Consider the following 23,068-nt stretch of genomic DNA (forward strand, 5'->3'; position numbering starts at 1 on the left):
AATTGGTACCAGAAGCATTTTCTTAGAAGGAATCACTCTGCTGGACAGCTCTTGCTCTGTGTATCATGGGCTTTGCTAACTGAGACTTGAAAAGGGTCCAGGACCTATCCTGTAAATATTTACATAGATACAGGACTGTCGCTGCTCTTAAATCAAAGAGTAGAGGACAGGAAATGGCATACAGAACAGAAGGACTCTGTATTCAGAAAGACCTGGAAGGGAAAGAACAATAACTACTGTGATGGCTTCTCCAGAGTTTGCCACCTGGGACTGCCCCCACAAGTGCTGTGTTCTCAGGAAAGTCCTGGTCTGAAGCCTGTTGACATCAATGGGAAAAAAAAAAATCCTCTGGTACCAAAAGGTTTTGGATCAGAACTACTCTTTCCCATTCATATCTGAAAAAAAAAAATATCTTCACCAGCTAGACCACTTGGTGTCTCTCTTCTGCTCCTAATTTATTATTACTATTTAAGGACAGACCCAGACAGGAAAGGCTAAGTACATTATTTGCAGAAAGAGCACCTGAAACAGGAAAGCAAGAGCAGCAGCAGATGCTGAGGAAATATGATGTGTCCTTTAGTTGGTCGGACTGCCTTTTAATGTATTTAGCCAATACTCCTTTCTCTCAATCTGTGACAAAGGACATTGCCTCATAAATTCTAATACAAGTCATGACTTGAAGAAGGGGCAGTGTTAGGTGGCCTGTGCATGATCCTGAGAATCAGGAAGCTGGATTCTTGTGGCTTTGCAGAAGCCACAAAACCGTCCTTGCTCAATTTCCCCATCATGGGAAAGGGAGAGTTCACTTGTTCACTTACCTCGGAAGGCTGCAGTGATGATTGAGGACAGCTTTGGAAAACGCCCTGGCTATCTTTAGCAGTTAAACAACAACAACAACAAAAAACCATTGCCATATCAAACAAAATCAACAAGATTTCTTCCAACCAAAACCTTCCCAAGAATGAAGATATACATATATACATATATATATATATATATATATATATATATATATATATAGCAAGAACAATTTAAAGGACTGGCATTTTCTGTGTAAATCACTTAGGATAACGAGCCTTTTTTCCATCTGCCTGTGCCTACACAGCCGTGCAGCCTGTGGAAATATGATCTGTCCTTGGCCAGGGCTCGCTGCCACCAGGCCACTCCGCCCTGCGCATCCCTGCCCCTTCCAAACCGCAGGGAGGGCACGCAAGGCGGCGGAGCCTTTCGCGGCTCGGAACTACAGTTCCCGGCAGGCTGCGGGAAGGCGCGGGGCGGGCGACGCGCACGCGCACTGCTCTCTCAAGCATGGCTACGGTGCTGTCCCGGGCGCTGAAGCTGCCGGGTAAGGGCTCCGCGCCCGCGGCAGGGAGGGAAGCAGCGCCGGCCGGGCAGGACCGGGCAGGGCCGGGCAGCCGCGCCCGGGGCGGCGCCGGGGGCGAGAGGCGCGGGTGGCGCTGTCTGGGGCGGCGGGGCGCGTTGCCATGGTGATGTGGCGGTGCGGGTCTCGGCCCCGGGGCGCGGGCCGGGCGGAGCGGGGCCCCAGGGGACGGGGCAGCACCGCGGGGCGCTGGGGGAGTCGTGTGTCACGGCGGGGGGCCTGGGCCGCGCCTCGGTGAGGAAAGACAGAGCTAATCCCTCTCGGACCCGCTCCTGCCGGGTTTTGCCCGCAGAAGCCAGGGCAGGAGTTCGATGAGTGCCACTGCAATTACCCAGGTAAACGTTTAAAGCCTGCCTGCCGCCTCTGCACCTTCGAGCCAGAGATCTTCAGCGAGATGAAAGGACAGACAAGTATAAGGGACTATTGTGTGCCGTGAGCAGCAGTCCAACAGCCGTTCTCTTCAGCGAGGAGATTAAAGGGGAATTAAAATACCTTGTGAAACCAGATCTTGAGCAAGCTAGTTGCTTTTGGATTGACTGGAGACGGTGCCAATGCACCTGGCTGCATTAACTTCGATGGAAAAGTACCTCGTTGCCCTTCCTAACTGTGTCTGGCCTCTGGGACAGCCATGGGACAGAGACAGGGCCCAGCTGTGTGCTGCTGGGGTGGGCTCCTCCCTGGCACTACACAGCACTGTGGTCCTGCAGTGCTCCAGTCTGTGAAGCTGCACTCAGTGGACCAGTGATACTTTCTTCTTCCCTTGGTCGATGAAGTTATGTCTTCAAGGTCCTTCCTGCCATCTTTTAGTAACCCATACCAGGAGTCGTTACTTTTAGTTTATGTGCTGCCTGTTAGATCTCATTCAAAGAAATTTTGTTTGCAAATCGGTTTCTTCCTGGTTTTATATATATATATATATATATATATATATATGTCTGTCTAAATGGGAAGGAATACATTTTACATGAAGTCTGTTTAGGAAAAGGGCAAACTGGTGGGTATAAATGTGTTCATTAGGACGAGACCAGTGGGGATCTGTGCAATAAAAGTACACTTCTGGGACCTTTAGAACCAGAATGATCTGTTTGATATCTGCTCTTAGGAGACACTGATTTGGAAAGATCACAACAGACCTTGCAATTGCCCTTAAGACCTTGCAATTGCCCTTAAGAAAAAGGTTCTTGCATCAGTCCTTAGGTTAAATTGCAGAAATCAGACCCTTTTTGTGTGTTTAATTCTTGAACAATGCAGCTTCCAACAGCAATGAGAAAGCAGAAAGCCTATTGCTATATGTTTTTCCTGCTGCCTCTCATTAAATTAATTAAAAATCAATGTGTGGCGACTTATCTCCCTGTGCACTGAGAGATATGTCTGCAGTACCTGCTGACTGGTGCCTGCCAACTGCCAGAAAAATAAACAGAACATGAAGTGAGTACAAAGGATACTAGAACCAGTCATCATTGGAATACTGAGAACTGCACTCCAAAAATCTACTCATTCACTTCAAAGTGAGTGCAAAGAAAAGCCTTTCCAGTCAGTCAAAACCAGAAAAAAAAAGATTACAATTAATATCTTTCAAGCCATCAGCCCTAGAAATGAATATTTCATGATGAGTGGGACCTAATTTCAACACAGATCACCTCACAGATGCCTCCTTTCGAAATCATGATCACACGATTCACATGTTCTTCATTGAGGGGTCTCATTCTTCTATTGCAATAGTTCCAAGAGCTGCCTGTGCAAAAATGGCATTAGGCAAATACACAGGGGATTTTCAAAGTCGTAAAATGCAGTTTAGAAACTTACTCCACTTGAAAGTTGATAAGTTTGGGGCATTTTCTGTCTGTTCTACCTTTGAAAACCTCCATCTTCAGTTTTGGCTTTTTCTTCCAGTAGCTTAAAAAAAAAAAAAAAGAAAGAAAATGCGGAGTGATGTGACCAATAACTTAGCCAAAGACCACAGGCAACAGTTCCTCTGGTTGTAACCACAGACCACTGAATGGGAACCTCTCTTGTCACGGGTGCCATGGAAAAAATGGAATACAATTTACAGCAGGTCACAACAGAAGGTGCTTTATTCACTATACCTCTAGGAGGGAGGGAACACAGAGCAGTAGGGAGAACTGACTTAGCTGATACTAACTCTGTAACTGCAAAGTGGATGCAAGGTTTATGTACAGTTAGAGTCACTATGGAAAAGACAGATAACAAAGTGTCAGTTATGCAGATCTGGTACATACATAAGGCCACAGAACTGCTACTTGCTTTAGCACAGAGACTAATTTATTATGAAGGCTACACAGTGGTTATTGTTTCAGGAGATATGGTGAGAGTTTGGCCAAGAAACTGGTTCAGATCTTAGCATATCTGCTTCCACGATGGAAACCTGAAAACCACATGTATTTTCTGACAGCTGATCGCTTGCAACAGAGGCAGTTTTAGCTTTCTCTTGATGGACAAATGGTTTTCCCCCAGCCTGAGCCTTGTTGTTGACCAGAAAGGGAAGAACTTGACTTCTGGAGCACTTACAAATAAATTGTAATTCCCTAAATGATGTGAGACTGCCCCTGTTTTCTCATATTCTTTACTGTTTTTTATGTTTATCTATGCTTTTCTGTTGAAAAATCATTTGGGAGTGATTAAGGGAAGCCAGGTGTGATATCCCACTTTCCCACAGTAAGTGATCTAAAACTTGGATGAGGAGTCACGTTCCTTCTGGTCTCTCTCCAGCCAGGTGAATCATGAGTTATGTGTTCTTTGCACCACAGAACAGCCTTGGGAGTCTGGGCTGAGCACGTCCCTGCCAGCTCTCCAGATGCATTCCCAAAACACCTAGAGGTTGGTTGGTAGGGTTCTCTCTGAACAGTGGGAGATAAGCGTTTGAAGCCTCTGAGATTAGATTTACAGTTGTGTTTTACACGTGCTAGGTGAGTGCTCCAACAGCTGTTGTTAAAGGGCAGTGTCTTCCCTCCTTTTGGCTTAAAAATCAGCAGGGCATTTTATGACTGACTTTATTGAGTGGTTGTGCCTTGTGGGAGTGCTAGATAACCTTTTGAGGAAAGGTAGGGTGAACGAGTGCCAGTTTCTGATTCCTAGTCAGGCTTAGACATGAATTAAGACTTATCAGCATCCTGTTGTATAGTTCTCCTATAATTCAGTAGATTCTTTCTTATGTGGATCATCAAAAGCTGTCATTACTGTGTAGTAGCTGTTTTATAGCCGATGATCAGTGGTTCTCAGCAGGACAGGTGTTCCTATTACAGATTGTCTGTATTTGACAGCATTGTCAATGGTGACAACGTCTCAATCCCTGCCATTCCAGAAGTGGGTGAGCCATAGTTTTGAGGTCCTTTCTGTTTCCTAAAGATCCAGAACAAAACTGTTCTAGATAAAGTTCATTGTTACCAATGCTTTTAGTTGCTCCAAGGATGAACAGCAGGTTTCAGTCTTCTGGGTTGCCTGTCTGGAGTTAAAATAATTTACCAAATCACTGTATATGTGCAGTGTAAGTATGGTTTGAGTTGTTTTACTCAAAGCTCACCAGTTTCCAAAATCAGGAGCAGTCTAGTTAATGTAACTGTCCAACTTTGACCATTTACTGAGGGACCAGCCACATTTGTTTTTCATACCATTCTGACCTGGCTTGAACTGGCACATCTGGATCTGTAGTAAGAAGCTGCAAATATCCTGGCAGCAAGACCTCTCTGGAATTTTTTGTTTTCACTGAGTAGTCTTTCAGTCACTGTCAGCACAACTTACTGTATAGACATCTGTGAAATTTATGCTGCAATCCCTGAGCAGAGACCTGTGTGCCACCGAGGTCAGTGGCCTTATGTGCACTCACAAGATGGAGCCCAGGTTATCCAGACTTCCTGAAAAGCCCACACTTTGTACACCTGTTTAGAGCAGACTTGTGTGAAACAGTGCAGTGTGTCAGACCAGACCCAACCACAGGAATGGAGTATTTTTTGGCTGGGTGCACTGCCTCTACAAGGAACAGATTTCTGGAGTATGTATGTGCACCAGATTATTTTGACGTGAGTCTTTTGTAGAAGCCCCTAGTTCAAAAGGAAGAGTCTAACTTAGATATGTGATCTTGTTGGATATTTTTGCTTCCTTCTGTTCAGTGTAGGTGGGTTGTCCTGGCTGTTCCATTTAGTATGGAGCATTTGACTTTTAGTGGGATTGACAGTTTTTCTTAAATCCTAAAACTGACACTGAATACCATTTATAAGTGGTACAGGAAGGGGAAGCAAAGGTCCTTTTGTGGGGTGAGAAATGAGAAAGAAATGAGATACACGTGCTTCAAAATACATTCTAGATTATGCAAAATGAGTGTGTTGCACTAACTAGATACTACAGTACATCTGTAACTGTTCAGTTTGTCTAATAAGAAAACCAGAAGTAAGGGATATTATCTTATTCGAGAAGAATAATCATGAAAGTCCTTAAATTTTTGCTTTATAAAACCTTCCCGTCATCTTAGTGTCAGAGAGAGGTTACAGTGTGTATATTTTTGCTTATTGTTTATGCCTTGCATGTATCACTTCAGGCATGTATCACTTCAGGCGTCTTCTGCACAAGTTAGTTCCTGTCTCAGATCAGCTTTAAGCAAAGGGAAATGAGGCAGATATCTGGGACAGCAAAGTCCTACCTTGGAACAGGAGAGAGAGAGAAATAGGCTGAGACTCTGCAATCATTGGAACAGTGGCCATGGCTCCATGCCCAACCTGGTGGCACAGGGCAGCTCCCTGAGACGTGACCCTCCACTCGTAGCTCAGGGCAGCAAGTCTGCGTGATCTTGCCTGTCCTCATAAACAGATGGCACTGGGTTTATGTCGCTGTGTATGACTGGACTCTGTACCTGCCCTCACCACACTCCCTGTGGCTGTCTAGGGCTCAGGGGAGAAGTCGTCCATGTGCCAGGCATCTGTGGAGGAGACACCTAAAGCTAAGCTACTTTCTTCTACCACCACCTGAAGGGATCAATACTAAGTTATCTATTTCAGCCAAGTACAAGCTGTTGGCTCTGCTGGGATCAGGAACAGAGCAGGTGCGCTGTGGTTGCCTACTGCAGAGGCTGGAGCATTCTCTCTTGCAGAGCTGAGCCGTGCAGAGAAGCAGGTGTCTTAGAGGGGCAGCCCAATTCCTCCAGACACCAGCATGTTACTGGCCCAAAAGGGCAAAATCACTTTCCCCTCATTTTCAGGGAACCAATACCCATTTTTACCAGCACTTCAAAGAAACCATGCCCAGTGCTCTGTCCCTTCTATCCCTCATGAAGCAGGACAGGAGATGTGGCACACTGGTAGACAGCAGTGCTGCTTGGACCAGGCAGGAGGAGGAAGTGAAAAATGAGTTACAGAGGGAGGCCCCCTCAGAGAACACAGACTACAAGTGAAGAGGGGCTGTGTTGGGATTAGAGGCTGGCAAATGCTAAAGGAGTTCAGACCCTAAAGTTAAGACTGCTGCGGTTTAGGTACTCATGTTCTTTAGGTACTCGTGTTCATGTATCTCATTACCAATCAGGAAAGTATTAGAATTAGATCAACCATGAATTCCATATATATACACATACATGTGTGCGTGTGTGTATACATATATATTGATTATATATATATACATTTATCTGAGGGAAGTAAACTGAAAGCACCTTTTTTTCCTGCAGCTGCTACTCTGAAACATAGAGAGACTCTGTCTTTTCCCTCACACTTCTTACTTGGATCCATGTAAAATGCAGACTGCTCTGTCATCCCTTTGGTATCACTTTCCACTACAGCCTTTTCTCCACTGAGATCCTGAAAAAGTGAGGAACTTATGCTTTATTTTCTCTCTCCATCTCTTTTCTCAGGAAAGAAGAGCCCAGACCTTGGGGAATATGATCCCCTCACTCAGGCTGACAGTGATGAAAGTGAAGATGACCTTGTACTCAACATCCAGAAGAATGGGGGGGTCAAGAATGGGAAGAGCCCCCCTGAAGAGATACAGGACCCTGATTCTGATGTGGAGGTTGGGATGACAAAGCAGCACACGTCAGAGAGTGCGCCTGAGGGTTATCCTGCAGAGACAGCTGGGAGTTTGGAGCAGAAGGCTGCTCCCTCCCTCATGCCATACCTGCGCACAGCAATCTTTTTGCTCACTGTGGTGATCTCGATGATTCTTGTGTTGGTGTGTGCGTTTCTAATTCCCTGTCCCCCTAGAGACTTGCATAACACCTGGAACCGCAACCTAGGTCAGGGAGCAGGTGAGGAAGCCCCAGGAATGGCGTCTGGTGTAGGGGAGGTGGCAGTTCCCAGGCTGAGCATCAGTGGGAGAGACCTATCTGGCAGAGCCAGGTCACAGCAGAGACCCTTCCTCATCACTGCAGATGCTCTGAGATAATAGACAGGTGGGCATGTCCTGCTCACTCTTCAAACTGAAGCCTGTGAAATCTGGCATCAGTAGATAATAGTGCCACAAAATTTTATTTCTGCCAACATCAAAAATTATTTTGACTCTTCCTCCATCCTGCCTTTTTGTCTGGATGGTGTGCTCTGTTCCGGATGGGAATGGCCCAGCCCACTTTAAAATACAGAAGTCTTTGTGTCTTCTAACTGGTTTAACCTTATTTAATTGTCTTTTTATCCTGCTTGAATCCATAAATCAACATTCGAGACCTTTTGTTATCCTGTACAGGCCACTGATAACATTTCTAAAGTATCTCCCATTCTGACTTCTTCAGTAAAGTAGCAGTGGTTTGTGAACTAACTTCTGCCAAGTCTAGATATGTCTCTCCCTCCTTGCTTTCTGTCCCAGCTTCCAAATCTAAGCCTTTCATAAGATACGTAGCTCCTACATCACCTCAGAAATTGAAGTAGAAAATATAACTCTTTTTCTGTTAGCTCCTCCATTTTTCTTTTTTTTGACCCAGATGCTACATGTCTGCCTTTCCATGCAGTGTGAGCTGCCTGGCATTGGTGGTTCCCTAGCAGACTTCGTGAGGCTTGACTGTCCATGAACCTCTTTTCTGGACCAGCCCTCCTCTCCCAGTGTGGAAAATGAGCCGGGTGGCCTTTTTTGACAACAGTGCAGTGATTCTCTGTAATTGTTGCAGGTGGCATATTATCTCCACTGGAACTGTGTGATGTGAATGGCGATGGGCTCCCTGACATCCTCATTGTCTTCACTGCCTTGATGAATGCCAGTGTCATGGGTAAGCACCACACCTGCTTTCCATTCCTAATTTTTATGTGTCAGTACGGACCTTTGTATGTTCATCTTACGCTGGAGGAGTTTCTGCTGCTGCAAATCCACTACACCACTCTTTTCAGAGTTCCTTAAAAATTACTGGTGTACTGTGCCCGTGGTTGGTCATGCTTATAATTTTCATTGCAAACCTGTGCTCCCATACCTTTTGGGTCAACATCATCTGCTTGCCTTTATTTCGGGGCAATTTCATCTCTTTGTCCTGCATTTGTGCACACTTGACTTGGGAACAGAGAAAGAATGATCAGAAAGCACTGCTGCACAAATAGAAAATGGAAATAAGGTGTGGGTTTTTTCCCCCTTGTTATCTCTCAAACTCCTTCACAAAAGAGCTTGGTCCAACTGCTTCCATTTTACAGGCACAGAAGTGGAAGCACAGAGAAGGGAAGCAGCTTGATGGAGGTCACAAATGAGATTCAGTGGTAGGGTCTTGACTCTTTCCTGATCAGTGGTCCCGTGTCCTGGTCATTACCAAGGGGAGTTGGCAACAGGAACAGTGGTGGCCAAGCTGACTGTAGGAGTGACCCAGTTCTTCTGAACTAAAGAGTAGCTTGCCAACAGGGAGCAGTACAGATTTTTTTAGAGCAGCTGTAGGTCAGTGTTGCAGGAAACACCTTAATTTTTCTGCCTTTTTTTTTAGGTCAGTCCATACACTTGCCAGGCTCCAAATCATTGTCAATTCACAGATAATAGACTGATGATGGGGAAGCTACGGTTCCTGGCTGTTTAGCAGGTATCACCCTGCTTCCTCCTCCTGGCTGCTTTGCTTTCTCTGTTAATCCTCACACCCCTCAGGTAACATAGCAGCAGCCTGCTGATACTGGCCACTGTTACACAGGGGCTGCCAAGTCCAGTGACATCCTATTGCACTGGGCTTCTGAAGTCCTGGAGGTTACCAGCTGTCTGATATACTGTGTCTGCCCATTGCCTGATATTAGCTGAATCTGAAAATTCTTAGGGGAGCAAAATGCCTTGGCTCTTCAAAGAGTAGGGTCATAAAAATATTGTTAGAAGATTGGCAAAATGCCTTTCTCCATGGCACAAGCAAGGCCCTTGGTATTTCACAGCAAGTACTATAGAAAGAAAACCTAGGAACAGAAAGAAAACCGTAAAGTAATTTAAAAAATAAGTGAGAGAGGGAGATACTGTTGGCATAAAGGCGGCATTCAGTTCATGTAGGTTGTCCTTGCATTCAGTATTTTTGCCATTGCATTGTATTTATCTTTCATTACAGATATAGGTATGTACAGTTCTCAGCATGCTGTCAGTGGAACTAGTCATACCTCATTGCCTCCTGGGCTATAGCTATGCTGGAAGACAAAAACCAAATACTGAAACAGGTATAAGCACATCACAATCCTAAACCCACATAGCTGGACATCAGCCCACCTGTGGCTTGTGCTCAGAGCATTCACACAGTGTCAAGTAGAGATAAGCTTGGGATAGGTACTGGATGGAGTAAGCTATGACCTGTTAGCTGTTTCTCCAGCTTGTACACAGAAAAGCTGTGAGCTGCATTCAGGAGTTAGTTGTTCTTGGTCCCTACCAACATAACAAAGATAACTTGACCTGGGGCAACCCCTTAGAGTAAACCACATGATTTTCAGTTTGAGAAGAGAGGAAGTTTGATTTAGAGAGTGGACTCAGACTTGTATTTAGCCAGTGACACGGATATGCCCTTTGTGTAGTCAGGTCACATGTTGCATGTGTTGCTAATAAGACAGAAGTTGACTGGCACTGTTGTTACTTTGAAATGTGTGGGAGTTCACCTTAAATTGTGATATGACCATACTAGGTGGAGTTTACAGTAACCACACTTATGTCTGAGGGAAGGCTGAGCTAAAAGTTGCTCGCATTTGGAATCAGAGCCAACAGTCAATTGAAGCAGCACAGAGTACTTTATTTTACAATTATTTTGTGCTAACTGGTGAATTGGAAAAAGAACCCTGAGTTACACCAATTATATTTGCATTCAGACTGTTTTTCACAATAATAAAACTCATTTGGAAAACAAAGGAAAAAGCTCTCAGACTACCAATCACCTTCTGTTGCTCCAGAATTACAAACAAGCCAAGACTTTCATATGAGGTGATATCTGCCTTGGGAGTCACTTAAGGTTTCCCCTTGGTGCTAGCTGTTTTGTTGAGGGATAAGGGATCAGAAGAATCAGTCTGGTTTGACAGCAGTAAATTTCACATGAGGAAGTCACCACAACTGAGCACGTTGTCCCCAGGAACTTGGTTCTCTGTGCCCAGCTGACGATATTTGTTGCTGTGAGCTCAGGTCCAACCTCCATGATTGTCTGCACTGTTAACTGGCAGCCCAGCTTGTCTGGAGATTACTACTAGTTTCTGCAGGCAGAAAGACTCAGCCATGAGTCTTGAGATTTGACCTTTATTTTCAGGCAGTGTGGATTTGGCTGTCTTGAGCCACTCAGCTCCAGGAGCTAGCACTGGAACCAAACACAAGGACGAAAGGCAGCACAGTCACAGCCTCTGATACCAAGGGATTACACTCTCTCTTTCCTGCCTCTTCTAGGTGTCTCTAGACCCTCTGTAACTGTGGTGGCACTTTCTGGTATGAATGGCAGCACCTTATGGTCCATCCAGCTTCCAGAGGACACTCGGAGTGTGCAGTGCAATGGGCTATCACTTGGGGCATCTGCAGAGCCTGTCTGCCTTGTTACAGGAACATCAAAATTCCTCAGCCTTCTCAGCGCCCCCACAGGTACAGTCGACTACCAGCATATTAGAAATAAGCTACTGCTTTTTTGTTTTCTTTAGAGGACCAATAAACATGAATGATTCAGTTTCGGCACATCATGGTGGCTGTTACTTAGTGGCATACAGGAAGAAATCAAAACACTAATGAGTTTTTAGTTACATGTGATAAGAGAGTCCAAACCGTTGTAGCTCTGTGGCAACATGTTCATCCTGCCATCTCAGAATATTTCAAAGGGTTAATCTTACCCTGTCATAAAGAATAGGTACAGTCTGTTCTCATCAGCATTGAGCTGTTAGTACAAGCCATCACTTACCTCACAGCACTGCAAAGCTCAACGACATTCTTGGATAAGTTATATAAGGATATGCACAACAGCCAGGAAATCGTACAGAGAAATTAGGACCATAGAAGAATTGATTAGATGTGAATGAATATTGCATTTTTAATCACTGGATCATGTGCATCTTCATTCTCTGATTGCTGTTTGTTCTACCACATGAATTCACTGGCAGAAATATTCATAGGTAGGTATAGGGATGTTTTTGGAATCTGAACAGAGAATGGAGACATATAAGAAACCTTGGGTTTAAGTGACAGATCCAGTCAATGAGCAGTGGCATCTACCTTTCAAATGCTTTTAGGGACCAGATTACTTGCACAGTGTTTGCATGGTCAGGACCATGAGCTGTCTCCTTTACTAGCAGTAGTTAATGTTATTAATGTACAGGTTTGGCCTTTAGTTTGTCATACAGGGTCAAACCCTATTCTACAGAGCAGCAGCAGCAGAAAAGCATTTTTAAGATTGAAAAAGCAGAAGTGTTAGCAAAAGACTGATGGAAAAGTAAAGGCATTGAATTTTATTTTTGCCCTTTTCTAGGGGTGTTTATTTGCAAGTTTGCAAATCTGGTTTTCCTGAGTTTCCAGCTGGGTCCATGCTGGACTGCTGAACCATTTGACATCATGTCTGCTAACATGCTTTCACCCTGAGGTGGAGTGAGCTTGCCATGCTGGAATGGTAATTTGCTGCTGGGAATTTAACTGAGACACAGATTTGCACTTTGAATATCAGAACTGCCCATCTGTTCCCTTTCCTTGCATCTACCTAGCCTTTACTGCTGGCTGAGGCAAACAACTGCTGTCCTGCAGAGCAACACTCTCATTTAGGTTCTCCTTCCAAAAATGAACCTGAAATATTCTCTGATATTTCAGGAATTGTTTAGGGCTCAGGTATTTCTAGAGAGATGCTAAGAAGGATGCACAGCAGGACCTGAGGCCTGACTCAAAGACAGTCTGAAGAAATACTGGGAGAAGAATATTTCTTCCTACTGCAGCTTGCCCCAGTTTGTAGATTTGTCTTTCCTCTTCTCAGAGAATAGGGGAAATAAGCTCTCTTGCTGCCTCCTTCAGGAAGGTTTTGTGCAACCTTCTAGGGATACCCTTTGTTTCCACAAGTGCTGCAGGTCTCTTTCCCCTCCTGTTCTTACTGCAGGCAAGACCATCTGGACACTGAACTCTATCCACCTTTCAAGTGGGATCCTGGCTGCACCGGCTGCAACTCTTCCAGATGTAGATGGAGATGGGATTAGGGATATTGTTGTTCTGGCTCTCAAAGAGATACAGGTACAGCATATCCCTACTCAAGTTTTGGAGAGACCTTGACTATCTATCTGGAGGAAGAACAGGGAGCCTGATGTGGAAGAACTGTAACAGGAGCTGCAAGAGCCCCTAATTTTCATTTCTTTGCTGAAAAGCACACTTTTTTCTTCCAATAGGTCAGAGCAGTTAGATCAAACAATAGTAGTGACACTACGAGCATTTCTTGACAGCTGGGAGTGAACAGAAGGGTCATTATTTATCCCTGACTGAGATTTGAGAATTATCTGTTTCTGTTCAATGAATGCGTGGTTTGAAGTGAGTGTTTAGCAGCAGTGTAGGGATGGATCTCTGGAGAAAGGAGCATTTAGTTTACCCAAAAGAAAGAAAAATAGTTGCATGATTAATTCAGATGCAGATTTTCTTTATGCTCATTCCTCCCCACGATTCTAACATTGATGTTGTTAGAGGAGTTCAGGTTTTTTAAGTCCCTTCCATATATGATGCATTTGTATCAAGAGAAAAACCTGAATGTAAGATGTCCAGGAAACCAGACTGAGCGAAGAGAAAGAGAACGCTAGCTAGACCTTGTTGAGAGGGAAAAAATTCAGTGGAGCTTCATGCTGTGGGGCTGGGGGAAGATTCAGTGCACAGGTGCATGAAAGCACTGATAAAAACCTCTACATCTCTCTCTTTGCAGCCTGATATGTTTTTCATCTTGGTATCAGGAAAGACTGGGACTGCTTTGGGTGGGCCTGTGAAGTACAGCACCAATGGAGAAGGGAAAGTGATTGGCCCCCAAGTCCACGTCACCAGCCGGGGAGCCATCTACATCCTGTTTGGTTTTGGTAAGATGCACCTTACCTCTCCAGCACTTCACCTTACTGAGAAAACATTAGTTTTTATCTAAAATGGTCAGCGTGCCTTGGATATTTCTACCATGCCTTCTGCTGTACAAGCTAGGAGGGCATAGGAATAAGTCTTACTGCCATGGTGTGGAAAAGTACAGGAACACCAATACCTGTTAGCCTGGAATACCTTGAAGTTTCCCAAAAGGCACATCATGCCAGGGAGGTTCCAACTCTGGGCATTTTGTTGCCTTCTGCAACAACTGCAGTGGTCCAAATCACCCCCTGTTCTACTAGGTTAGCTTTTACAGTCAAGACTCTTCATCTTTACTTTTCATGGCAGGTAATGTTCAAGCAGTTGCCCTGAAGGATATCTTTACCCAAGCCAGAAACCGGGACAGCTTTCCTGCAATGCTGCAGCAGGAGGAGCCAGAGTGGGAAAAGCGCAGATCAGTCAACCTGTCAGAGCTCATTGACATTTACAGGTAGAAGATGGATTTGTCATCTTGCTCCTTCTGGGAGAGGAATGGGAGGGTAGGCACTTCTTAGTGCTCCTAGAAATGGTCCCTTCTACTTCAATACTGTCCTTCTGTTCATTGTCCGGTTGATAACTGGGGAATACTGTCGGGAACTGATCATTTCCCCCCTGTTCTGTGGTTGTCCTATCAAAAGAAGAGCAGAGTATGATAAAAGGGACTCCTTAGCTTCTCCTGCTCCTTGTTCCTTTCTTCAATCCTATAAGTGTAGCTGAAGGGGAAAAAAAAGGTGCTCCCAGCTAATGGAGTCTCTTTGGGAAGCTCAACCTGTGTGGGCCTGAATTTCTCAGCTCGTTCTTTACTGCCAAATTTTGGTGCAGGTCAGCCTGGATAGGAACAAAGGGTGGGAACAAATGTGAACTCACAAACTGTATGCTGTTTATAGTAAATCATAATGTTCACAAGGCCCCACACTTGAATTAAGCTCACTTAACTGAGGAACACCCATCACTGAGGAAAAGATAGACTTCTCCAAGAATAGTTCAAATCTTAAGTAAGATGAATTGCTATGTGGACAGGCAGCTCGTGCTGAGATGTGCAGATACAAGCCTTGGTTTCCTCTCTGCTTTCCATTTGTCCCAGTGGAGGTGTTGACTTCCTGCAGACAATGAAGACACCTGATACAAACTGCAGCAACCTGCTCATCACAACCAAAGAGGGCTTGATTCTACTGGGGGGACAGGACCTGGAGCCCCGCTGGACCCTGGAGTTGCAGAATATCAGCAGGTTACTTACTGGGAATGTTTTTCTGTCCTATTTCTTCCTGTACCATTTCCTGCCTTCTAGTTGTAAGCACATGTCCTCCTTAGAAAGTAATTGACAGGAATCCTCCAAGTCTGCAGAGGAATCTAAGAACTGGAGGTGTGCATCGTTTATCAAGTGAGGAAGGCAGGGGGAGCAAGGAACAAGAAGACTGGAAACTTGAGCTGTGTGCTTGTGAGTGATCACAAATAAGGGGCTCGATTCAGGTACCCAACACTGATGTCATGGGAACGATGTGGCATCGGAATTCAGATTACTGATGTGTGATTCAGCCCATCTGCTGTCCAGGGCTGCCACATCCCAGCTCAGTAGAGAGGAGCAGTTACATTAGTGATGTTAAGTATTTAGAGAAGATGTCTGAGGATAGCCCAGGGATCTTAATGTTCCTTGAAAGTTGAAAATGAGCACTCTGCTGGCAGTCAGCACACCATCTATATTAAATGTAAACCTTGAAATAATACTGCTCATTCTCTAATATCACACATGGAAATTAAGTAATTTTCCAGATCTTGTGGGTTGATAATAACCAGCAATTTCAGCTTGCCCAGGATTAAATATTTGCAAAGGGCAGTTGGGCACAATTGAGGGAAATTATGTGGGAAACAAATTATTTGCACTGCTATCTAGAATAAAGAAAGCAGCTCTCAGCTCAGTGTTACCTGACTGTCAAGAGCATAAATAGGAAGAAGGCATTAGAACTTCATTAAGGAAAAAAAAAAATCTATGTTCAACTATGTTTGATATTCAGGTAGTGTCCACATTCTTGAGGGCTGATAGGCAACATAAGCAACACGTTTAAGAGTGGCTTATGGCTAGTTGATCACACTATGGGGAAAGGAAATGGACTAAAAGTGTTTGGGGCCCAGAATCTGCAGGTTTCTGGATGTGTATGGAGTCTGGTTTAAAGGGTAAGTGTGTACTGACTAAGCAAAGCCACTTCATAGATGCCATAGAATCAGTTATATACAAGAAATTAGTGGACCCACTAATACATTGGAAAATTTTTATGAGTATAAATCAAGAAGGGTTGAAAAATTCTTTACTAGTATCGCTAAGGTTGGAAGGTTCCTCTGGAGACTGCTTAAGCCACCTACCTGCTCAAGCAAGCTCAGCTAGAGCAAGTTACTGAGGGCTGTGTGCTGACAGGTTATAAATATCTCTAAGGATGGAAACTTCACATCTCTAAGTAACTCACAACATCTCTAAGTAACTAGTGTTCCAGGTTGCTGCTCTCTAGCCCTGTTCTTCCTGGTTCCATGACCTCCCAAGGGACAGACTACAACACATGTAGAGGAGCTGCCAGAAAGACATTGAAAAATAATGCAAGCAATTCTTGTTCAAGGCCACTGTGCTAAAGCCCTGGACTGCCTGTTTTCTCAGAGTTAAAAAAGACAAAATCTGCTAGACTGAATATATTGTGGACAATCATTTATTTAAGAGATTTGTTTGGGTTTTTTTAGAACTTAGAAAAGTTCTGCTTAAGCAACACAGACTGGGGGACAAATTCAGCTCAGGGATGTTACCACAGAGTCAGACTGAAATCCTTGTCAGACAAAGCGTACAGAGCCAGCTGTGAGCCCCCCTTTCCCTGGGTATACCTGCCCCAAGCACACTGAGCCAGGCAGACTGAGTCCAGACCTTTGGGAACAATCTCAGGAAAAGAAAATGTGGCTGCTGCAGATGTGCTGCATTTCCAGATAGCTTTTGACAAGATCCATGAAAAACCATAAAGGAGAATCAGTAGTCATAAAACAAGAGTGAAGTTCAGAGACCATGAAATTGAGTAAGCAGTTGCAAATTGTGTTGTAAATGGATGTTTCAGATGAGAGAGGATTAATAGCAGATTTCTGTGGGGATTACTGTTGGGCAGGAATAATTACTAGCCTTCTGGTTCATTTGAGAAAGTGCCCAGGGGATTTTTCACTTGATTGGTAGCATCTGATATACATATGTCTATCTGTATTCACTTTGTGGGATGTGCCACTGACTGTAACCCATAAGGGACATGAGAAGAGGCACCTTAGGAGATGTTTTGAGTTAATACCCGTAGGATAGAATTACTTACTACTTCCTTCTGCTACTGGAGAGCTTTCAAGCTATAGGAGTGTCTCATGATACTGCCTTGAAAGCATTCATTCTGGTTGCCAAATTCTTGAGAAAAGGTCTGGGAAAAAATGCTTTAGCATGGAAGATTGAAGTCAGTGCGTTTATATGATCAAAGAGAAGCCCGAGAGGTGAGTTTATAAGCATGTGTAAGAAATAAGAGCTAACAGGCATTTTAGTCTTGCCATAGCAAGAAAAAGTGCCTTGAAGCAAAAGCCGTTCATGTTCAAGAAAATGAAGATGCGAGTATGTTTCTTTGGGTGAAATTAATCATTAGAACTGACTGTCATGAGAAGCGATGAATTCATCTCATCTTTGTATTTCTGTAGCAAGCCTCATGGCTGGTAGATCTAGGCAAAGTTGGCCTACTGATACTTGGTTAATTGGGTGAAATACAGTAATGCATCATAAACAAGATCCTGCCTCGCCATAAAATCTCTGATTCAGTGAATTTTGAGGAATTGCTTATGCTTATTTAGAACCTTGTGTCTAACTGTGGTGAACTGAAGGAAGACAGAGGCAAGACTCAGAAAGCCAAAGGGAAGAAAGATGGTTAAAAAACACTTATAATGAGAGATATTAATAAGTTATATCACCCAGAAGGGAGAGGATGAGAGGGCACTTCATTTAACCTGCTGAAGGTCATAAAAAGGCTTGTAAAACTGCCAGCAACAAGAAAACAAAGAATCATGGGCTGACATTATTGATGAGTATATTAAGATCCACTTCACACAGCTAAGGCAGCCTGGGAAATCCACTTGCAGCAGCAGGTCAAATGTGCCAATGCATTTTGGAAGGGCTGGGTAATTTTTTTATAATCATAGCAAAACTGTACATGTTCTCATGCTAAGGAAAGAATAATAGAGTCATGTCACAGGGTGGGCAGCCTGTCAAGGGATGCCCCCCACAGAGACAACTCTGAAGAATGGCTAACAAGCACCATGGTCTGCTTGACCATTTTTCACTTTTCTGATCCACCGACAAACAGTTCCTGACAGTCAGAACAGCTCTGAGTGGATAAAAGATCTTCTTTAGCATGGCAAATTCTGCCATTTTAAGAGGCAGAAGGGAGGATGAAAGCAACTGTTCTGCCTCCATCTGATATGCCTTTTTTCCTACCATGGGGCTTAGTGTTTCTTTTTCCAAATTTACAGCCAGCCTGTACCAGGTTACTTCAGTGCTGACCAAACTCTGGACTTCATGCTGCAAGCACAGACTGGAGATGGAAACAAAAAGGTAAAACAGGTGAAGGCAAGGAGGCCAGTGGTAGCATAGGGATGGGGGAGGTTGGGTAGAAAGAGACAAGCATTCTTTGCTCCTCGCTGTTCCCATTTCTGTGGCTGACGGTCATCACTGTGTGGCCACAGGCATGAAAGGGAACAGCACAGGCCATGCCACTGCAAGGGCACACTATATATATCCACACCTAGATACCCCACTAATGCTTGATCTCTTCCCTGCCTTGAGGTGGTGGTGGTAGATGGCAAATCCGGCCTCCCTCTTTGGAACCAGGAACTCCCGTGGCAGAGGCAACAACTTGATGCACTCTCAGTCATGACTTTGGACAAGAAGTCTGTTTTTCTCTTCTGGGCTGATGAAACACAGCCTGTGTTACAAAGTTTGGTGAGCAAGCATCCTTTCCTCACTTTGAAGTTTCTCTGTGAAGTGCATGCAGTCTCTGTCTTTTATTCCTGTTATCACTGAATTTTAAATCTAACGTATAAGAAGGCTGTCAGGGAAATCTCTTACTTTGATGTGAGCCTAAACACAGGAGTTTTTGTGCGCAAATTCTTCATAGAGCTTTATGAACAGAAATTTTACATCCACAAAACCAAAAATTTCTGTATGAATTTCATTCTTTTATGCAACACTGAGGTGTTCTAGCTGCAGATTTGTTCCCAGTTCCAGAGCACTTCTCTGCATGCAGGCACAGAATTCAGCATGGAGACTCAAACTTCCAAACTGTAGCTCTGCCCATCAAGCTGGATATGACAGGGCCAGATTTCAGTCTTACCAAGAGTTTTTGATTCTTTGATCCATGAAAGACAGCACAGTGTCAGAAAACTTTATTTTTTTGGCAGTGCTAGAGTCCTCTTTGCTAACCAGTTGTTATGTTTTTGTCTGTCTTTCGATCTAACAGCAACCTGGTCCCAGACCTGAGCGCCCAGGGCTGCACCACCTCTATCTCCTCCATCCTGTTTTTCCTACAGTCCTTTTGGACCTCACCAATGCAACAGACAAAGTCATTGCTTCAGCAGGTGGGTACAAATGGAGGAGAAACTACCTAGGCTAAAAGAACTATGGAGAGAGAAGCAGCTGTGAGAAACAGTGGGATGTAGTTGTGCCTCTAAAGGTAGCACCCGATGTCCACAACACATAGGCCAACAATGGGAAATAAGATCCATCTTCCTCCCAAAGATTGGAGGAACTACCTTGGAAATAAAACCCTACTTTGGAAATAAAAGACCCACAAAGTTTCTTGCACGTGTTCAAGCAAGAAAAGGTCCAAGTTTGATTTCATGCATGTTTTACACCAGAGAAGTTACCTTGATTTCCATGGAGCTGTTTATGATTTAATGCAGTGCATGAAAAAACACTATGAAACTTTGTCATCTCAGGTACACTTTGTTGGCCATCTCTTTGGGATATCAACCGTGCTGCTTCTTCATCTTTCTTTTTGTAAGGGAGAATTCAGAATATTTAAACTTGTGTTTTTAGGGAAAAGTAGATATGGATTTAACATCTATACAGGACTGTACAGTCCCTGTTGGATTGCCTTGCTCTTTCTAAAGAAGTTTGACCAATAGCCAGCCACTCATGCAGGGCAGTGTGGGATAAAAGAGGAGTTCATCCAACACTGGGACCAGTAGTCCAGGAAGCATGGAAAAGCTGCCACATAGTGATAACATGTAATTGGGTTTGTATCAAAAACACAGTTCAGTCAAGAACAAATAGAATATAATTTTTAGAGGGATTTTTTAGAAACTGGGATTTCTGAGGTCTGTACAGATCATTCTACAGTGAATGGAGTGAACTGGCTTGCCCGTACTTTACAGATTTCCCCTTCTATAGAGGAAAACAATAGCTTCTAACAGGTGTGGGAAAAAAAGCTCTGAGAGTGAATTGCATTCTTGAAATATGTGCATCTCCTATGTCAAGCTCAAAACCATAACCTGGAACCAGTCCCTTCCATTTCTGATCTAAATTTCAGTTTCTTTCCATGGAAAAAAAATTAACTTAAAATTAATTTCCCTTATCAACTATGGTACGTGGAATTGTAAAGTCAGACTGAACATACCCTCAGTCCAATGGACATTTTTACTGACTAAAGGCTGTAAGATTTCTTTTGGAAGAAATGTAATAATTTACTTCTCACCACTATTTTCTCGCCCTTTTCTGACGGACCAGTTGGAATTAACGATCTCCAGAAGGATGCATTTCACATCACTGTGACAACAACTGCAACCTCTGAGAAACAACCGGGATTTCTCTCGGTCAGCAAGCTGGGCCTGAAGTGGGCCATGATGAGTCAAGGTCGAATGGTGTGGTTAAAAGACACCACCACTCCAAAAATCAGCCGTGGAGAAGTGAGGCGATTCCTTGCCCGGATGAAATTTGTTGACTTTCCTCAGAAGGTGAGATTGTGCAGGAATCCCTGCACAATGAAATCCAGGCCCTTGAAAACATCTGATCTCTTCCCTGAGAACAGACACAGTTAAGGTGCTCTTTGGGATGCAAAGAGACTGGTGGGATGCAAAGAGATGGTAATAGGTTTTGGCTTTAATGTTTGTTTGCCTTTCCTTCTCCAGCTCTAGCCTGGTGGTTCCTCCGATTTTGGTTGGACCTGTGGCCTGTATGGGGAATACAGGAAGCTGCTCTGTGGATCTTCAGGAAAATTGCTGTGTAGAGGGACTGGGGGCTGAAAGCACTTTCCCTTTCTTCAGCTATCTGGGGAATGCTGGTGGAGGCAGGTTTGTCCTAGGCAGACCTGTCATGTACCAGAGGAACCTTGTTCAGCTACTCCCCCTCCATATGCTGTTCTTGCATGCTTCCTTCCAGGTAGCACAGAAATGTGAACTTAGAATTTGTATACATATATATATATAAAACCAGACTTTATATATATATGTGTTAATTTATACCATATATGTATATTTTTTGTATGTTTAATTTATGAATGAGATTTAGGACACACCTTTTTATGTCCAAACAGTATTCCCAGGCAGTCAAACAAGCTGTAGGCCCAAAGAGGGCCACGATGAGTCAAGGCAAATGATGTGGCTAAACCACACTACCTGCTTTAATATTTGTATTTTTAGAGTGAAGCCTCTGTCTGGCTCCTGCAGGGTTGGTCTTGTCTACAGCCTCTCCTGTGCTCTCAGCCCTCTTCTTCATGCTGTCCCCAAACTCACCCACAAACTAGCTCTCTAGCTGAGTTACCTGATCTAGAGAAAGATGGTCTCCACAGCATTTGCCAGCCCTTGCATTTGTGTACTTCTGTCCCAGTTCCAAGTTCAGGACAGGTGCATGTGGGTAATGTAGAAGTGCAAGATTGACATCTTATTTCTGTCCATCCCTGAGCTTTGTATGAACCCCAAGTGTCACTGTAATATCACACTGCAGTCCAGTGGGCTGAGTTTCCCTTTGCAAATATAACACAGCCCTTTTGGGATAGATTCCCAGCAGATCCCAACTGTCACTGTAAAGGTCACTCAATCTAGTCACAGAAAAGCTGATTCTTACGCCACTGCTTCAGGGTTTACAGGCTCAGACAGAGACAGAACTGGAAAGATTTTCTGTGCATTTTAACCCTATTCTGAGTTCAGTATTGCCATTCCCTTGCCAGCCCAGCCCTGTGTGCAGCTCCAGGAGGAACAGACTACTCCTGGGAGACACTTGCTCACAGTGTGTTTAGTGTTTTGATCTGTGCCCCAGAATGTGTTATTAGTCTCCTGTGTTGCAGTTACAGAGCATCTGTACAAATTTTCTTGTGATAGAAATGACTGTATAAACTGGAACCACTTTGGTGCCCCAACAGTTCCCCACAGTTCAGGGCAACAATGTAGGGACTGTTTTCCCAGTATGCCTTTCCAGGTCTGACCTTTGACATTAGGCAGAGCTAGGCTGAGATGAAGATTGCAAAGATTCTTCTGTCCTCCTGTTGGCATGTGCCCTTCTAGCCTCCCTGCACTTCCCTGTGAGTGGTGAGGTTATGGCAGACTGACCCTCCTTCCAGATGGGCACATCTACCACTGATTTGCTCTCCTGGGCTCTTGAGACCTCTCCTTGCTGTATCACCCTCTCTATCATCCCTGCATCTCCATATAAAGCTTCCAGGATAGCCCTTCAAGATTAGCTGCAAGCCCCAAGGCTGGTCCTTGGGCCCTGCTCTCTTAATGTCAGAGCCTGTGAACAGTTTGTATATGTTTCATGGTATTTTTGTGTAAATAGCTTTGTATATATTTAGCACAATTGTAGCAACTGCTCTAGGCCTGGCATTTTCCTTCAGACAGGGTTTAGTGTTTATAATACACAGTCAGTTAATACAGCTGCATAATAGGACTGAAAGTGTGAGGACCAGTAACATAAGAGGGATTAAACAGGAGTGCCTCTTCCCTCCTCTCCAGCCACCACCTTGCTGGGAAAGGTGAAGCGGCTGTTACCTAAGTAGTTATTCTTCTGAGGTTCTTCCTGAGAGAACTGTTTTTCCAGTGCAGTGGCATTAGCTCCTCCTTAATGTGAATTCACCTGCCCACATTCTCCCTCCCCCCCGTGAATAAAGAGTCTGTCTGTATATTGTTGGGAAAATGTATTTGAACTGTGAACTGCAGTGGAGCAAATAAATACTGTGTACAGCATCATGTATCATGTGAACC

General features: G+C 44.1%; 1 protein-coding gene across 1 annotated transcript; it reads left to right on the forward strand.

Moving 5' to 3' along the window:
• Positions 1-1,243: 1,243 nt before the first annotated feature.
• On the forward strand, positions 1,244-23,050 carry FAM234B (family with sequence similarity 234 member B). Its single transcript, XM_051784281.1, has 13 exons — positions 1,244-1,345; positions 7,233-7,625; positions 8,475-8,573; positions 11,165-11,353; positions 12,840-12,970; positions 13,644-13,791; positions 14,135-14,276; positions 14,910-15,053; positions 18,347-18,428; positions 18,660-18,815; positions 19,333-19,450; positions 20,601-20,827; positions 21,002-23,050. Exons 1-13 carry the CDS (start codon positions 1,309-1,311, stop codon positions 21,005-21,007), a joined length of 1,872 nt encoding a protein of 623 aa, XP_051640241.1. The 5' UTR covers positions 1,244-1,308; the 3' UTR covers positions 21,008-23,050.
• The last annotated feature ends 18 nt before the right edge of the window (positions 23,051-23,068 follow it).

The sequence above is a fragment of the Manacus candei genome, unplaced genomic scaffold, assembly GCF_025592945.1.
Source record: "Manacus candei isolate 608988 ecotype Guabito, Panama unplaced genomic scaffold, ASM2559294v1 h1tg000018l, whole genome shotgun sequence".
In the NCBI taxonomy this organism is placed as follows: domain Eukaryota; kingdom Metazoa; phylum Chordata; class Aves; order Passeriformes; family Pipridae; genus Manacus; species Manacus candei.

Bases quoted from the DNA above. Each gene is read 5' to 3' on its own strand.
- FAM234B (XM_051784281.1), top strand. From the start codon at position 1,309: ATGGCTACGGTGCTGTCCCGGGCGCTGAAGCTGCCGG. The intron at 8,574-11,164 runs GTAAGCACCACA...TGCCTCTTCTAG, and splicing joins GATGAATGCCAGTGTCATGG to GTGTCTCTAGACCCTCTGTA. The intron at 19,451-20,600 runs GTGGGTACAAAT...CTGACGGACCAG, and splicing joins CAAAGTCATTGCTTCAGCAG to TTGGAATTAACGATCTCCAG.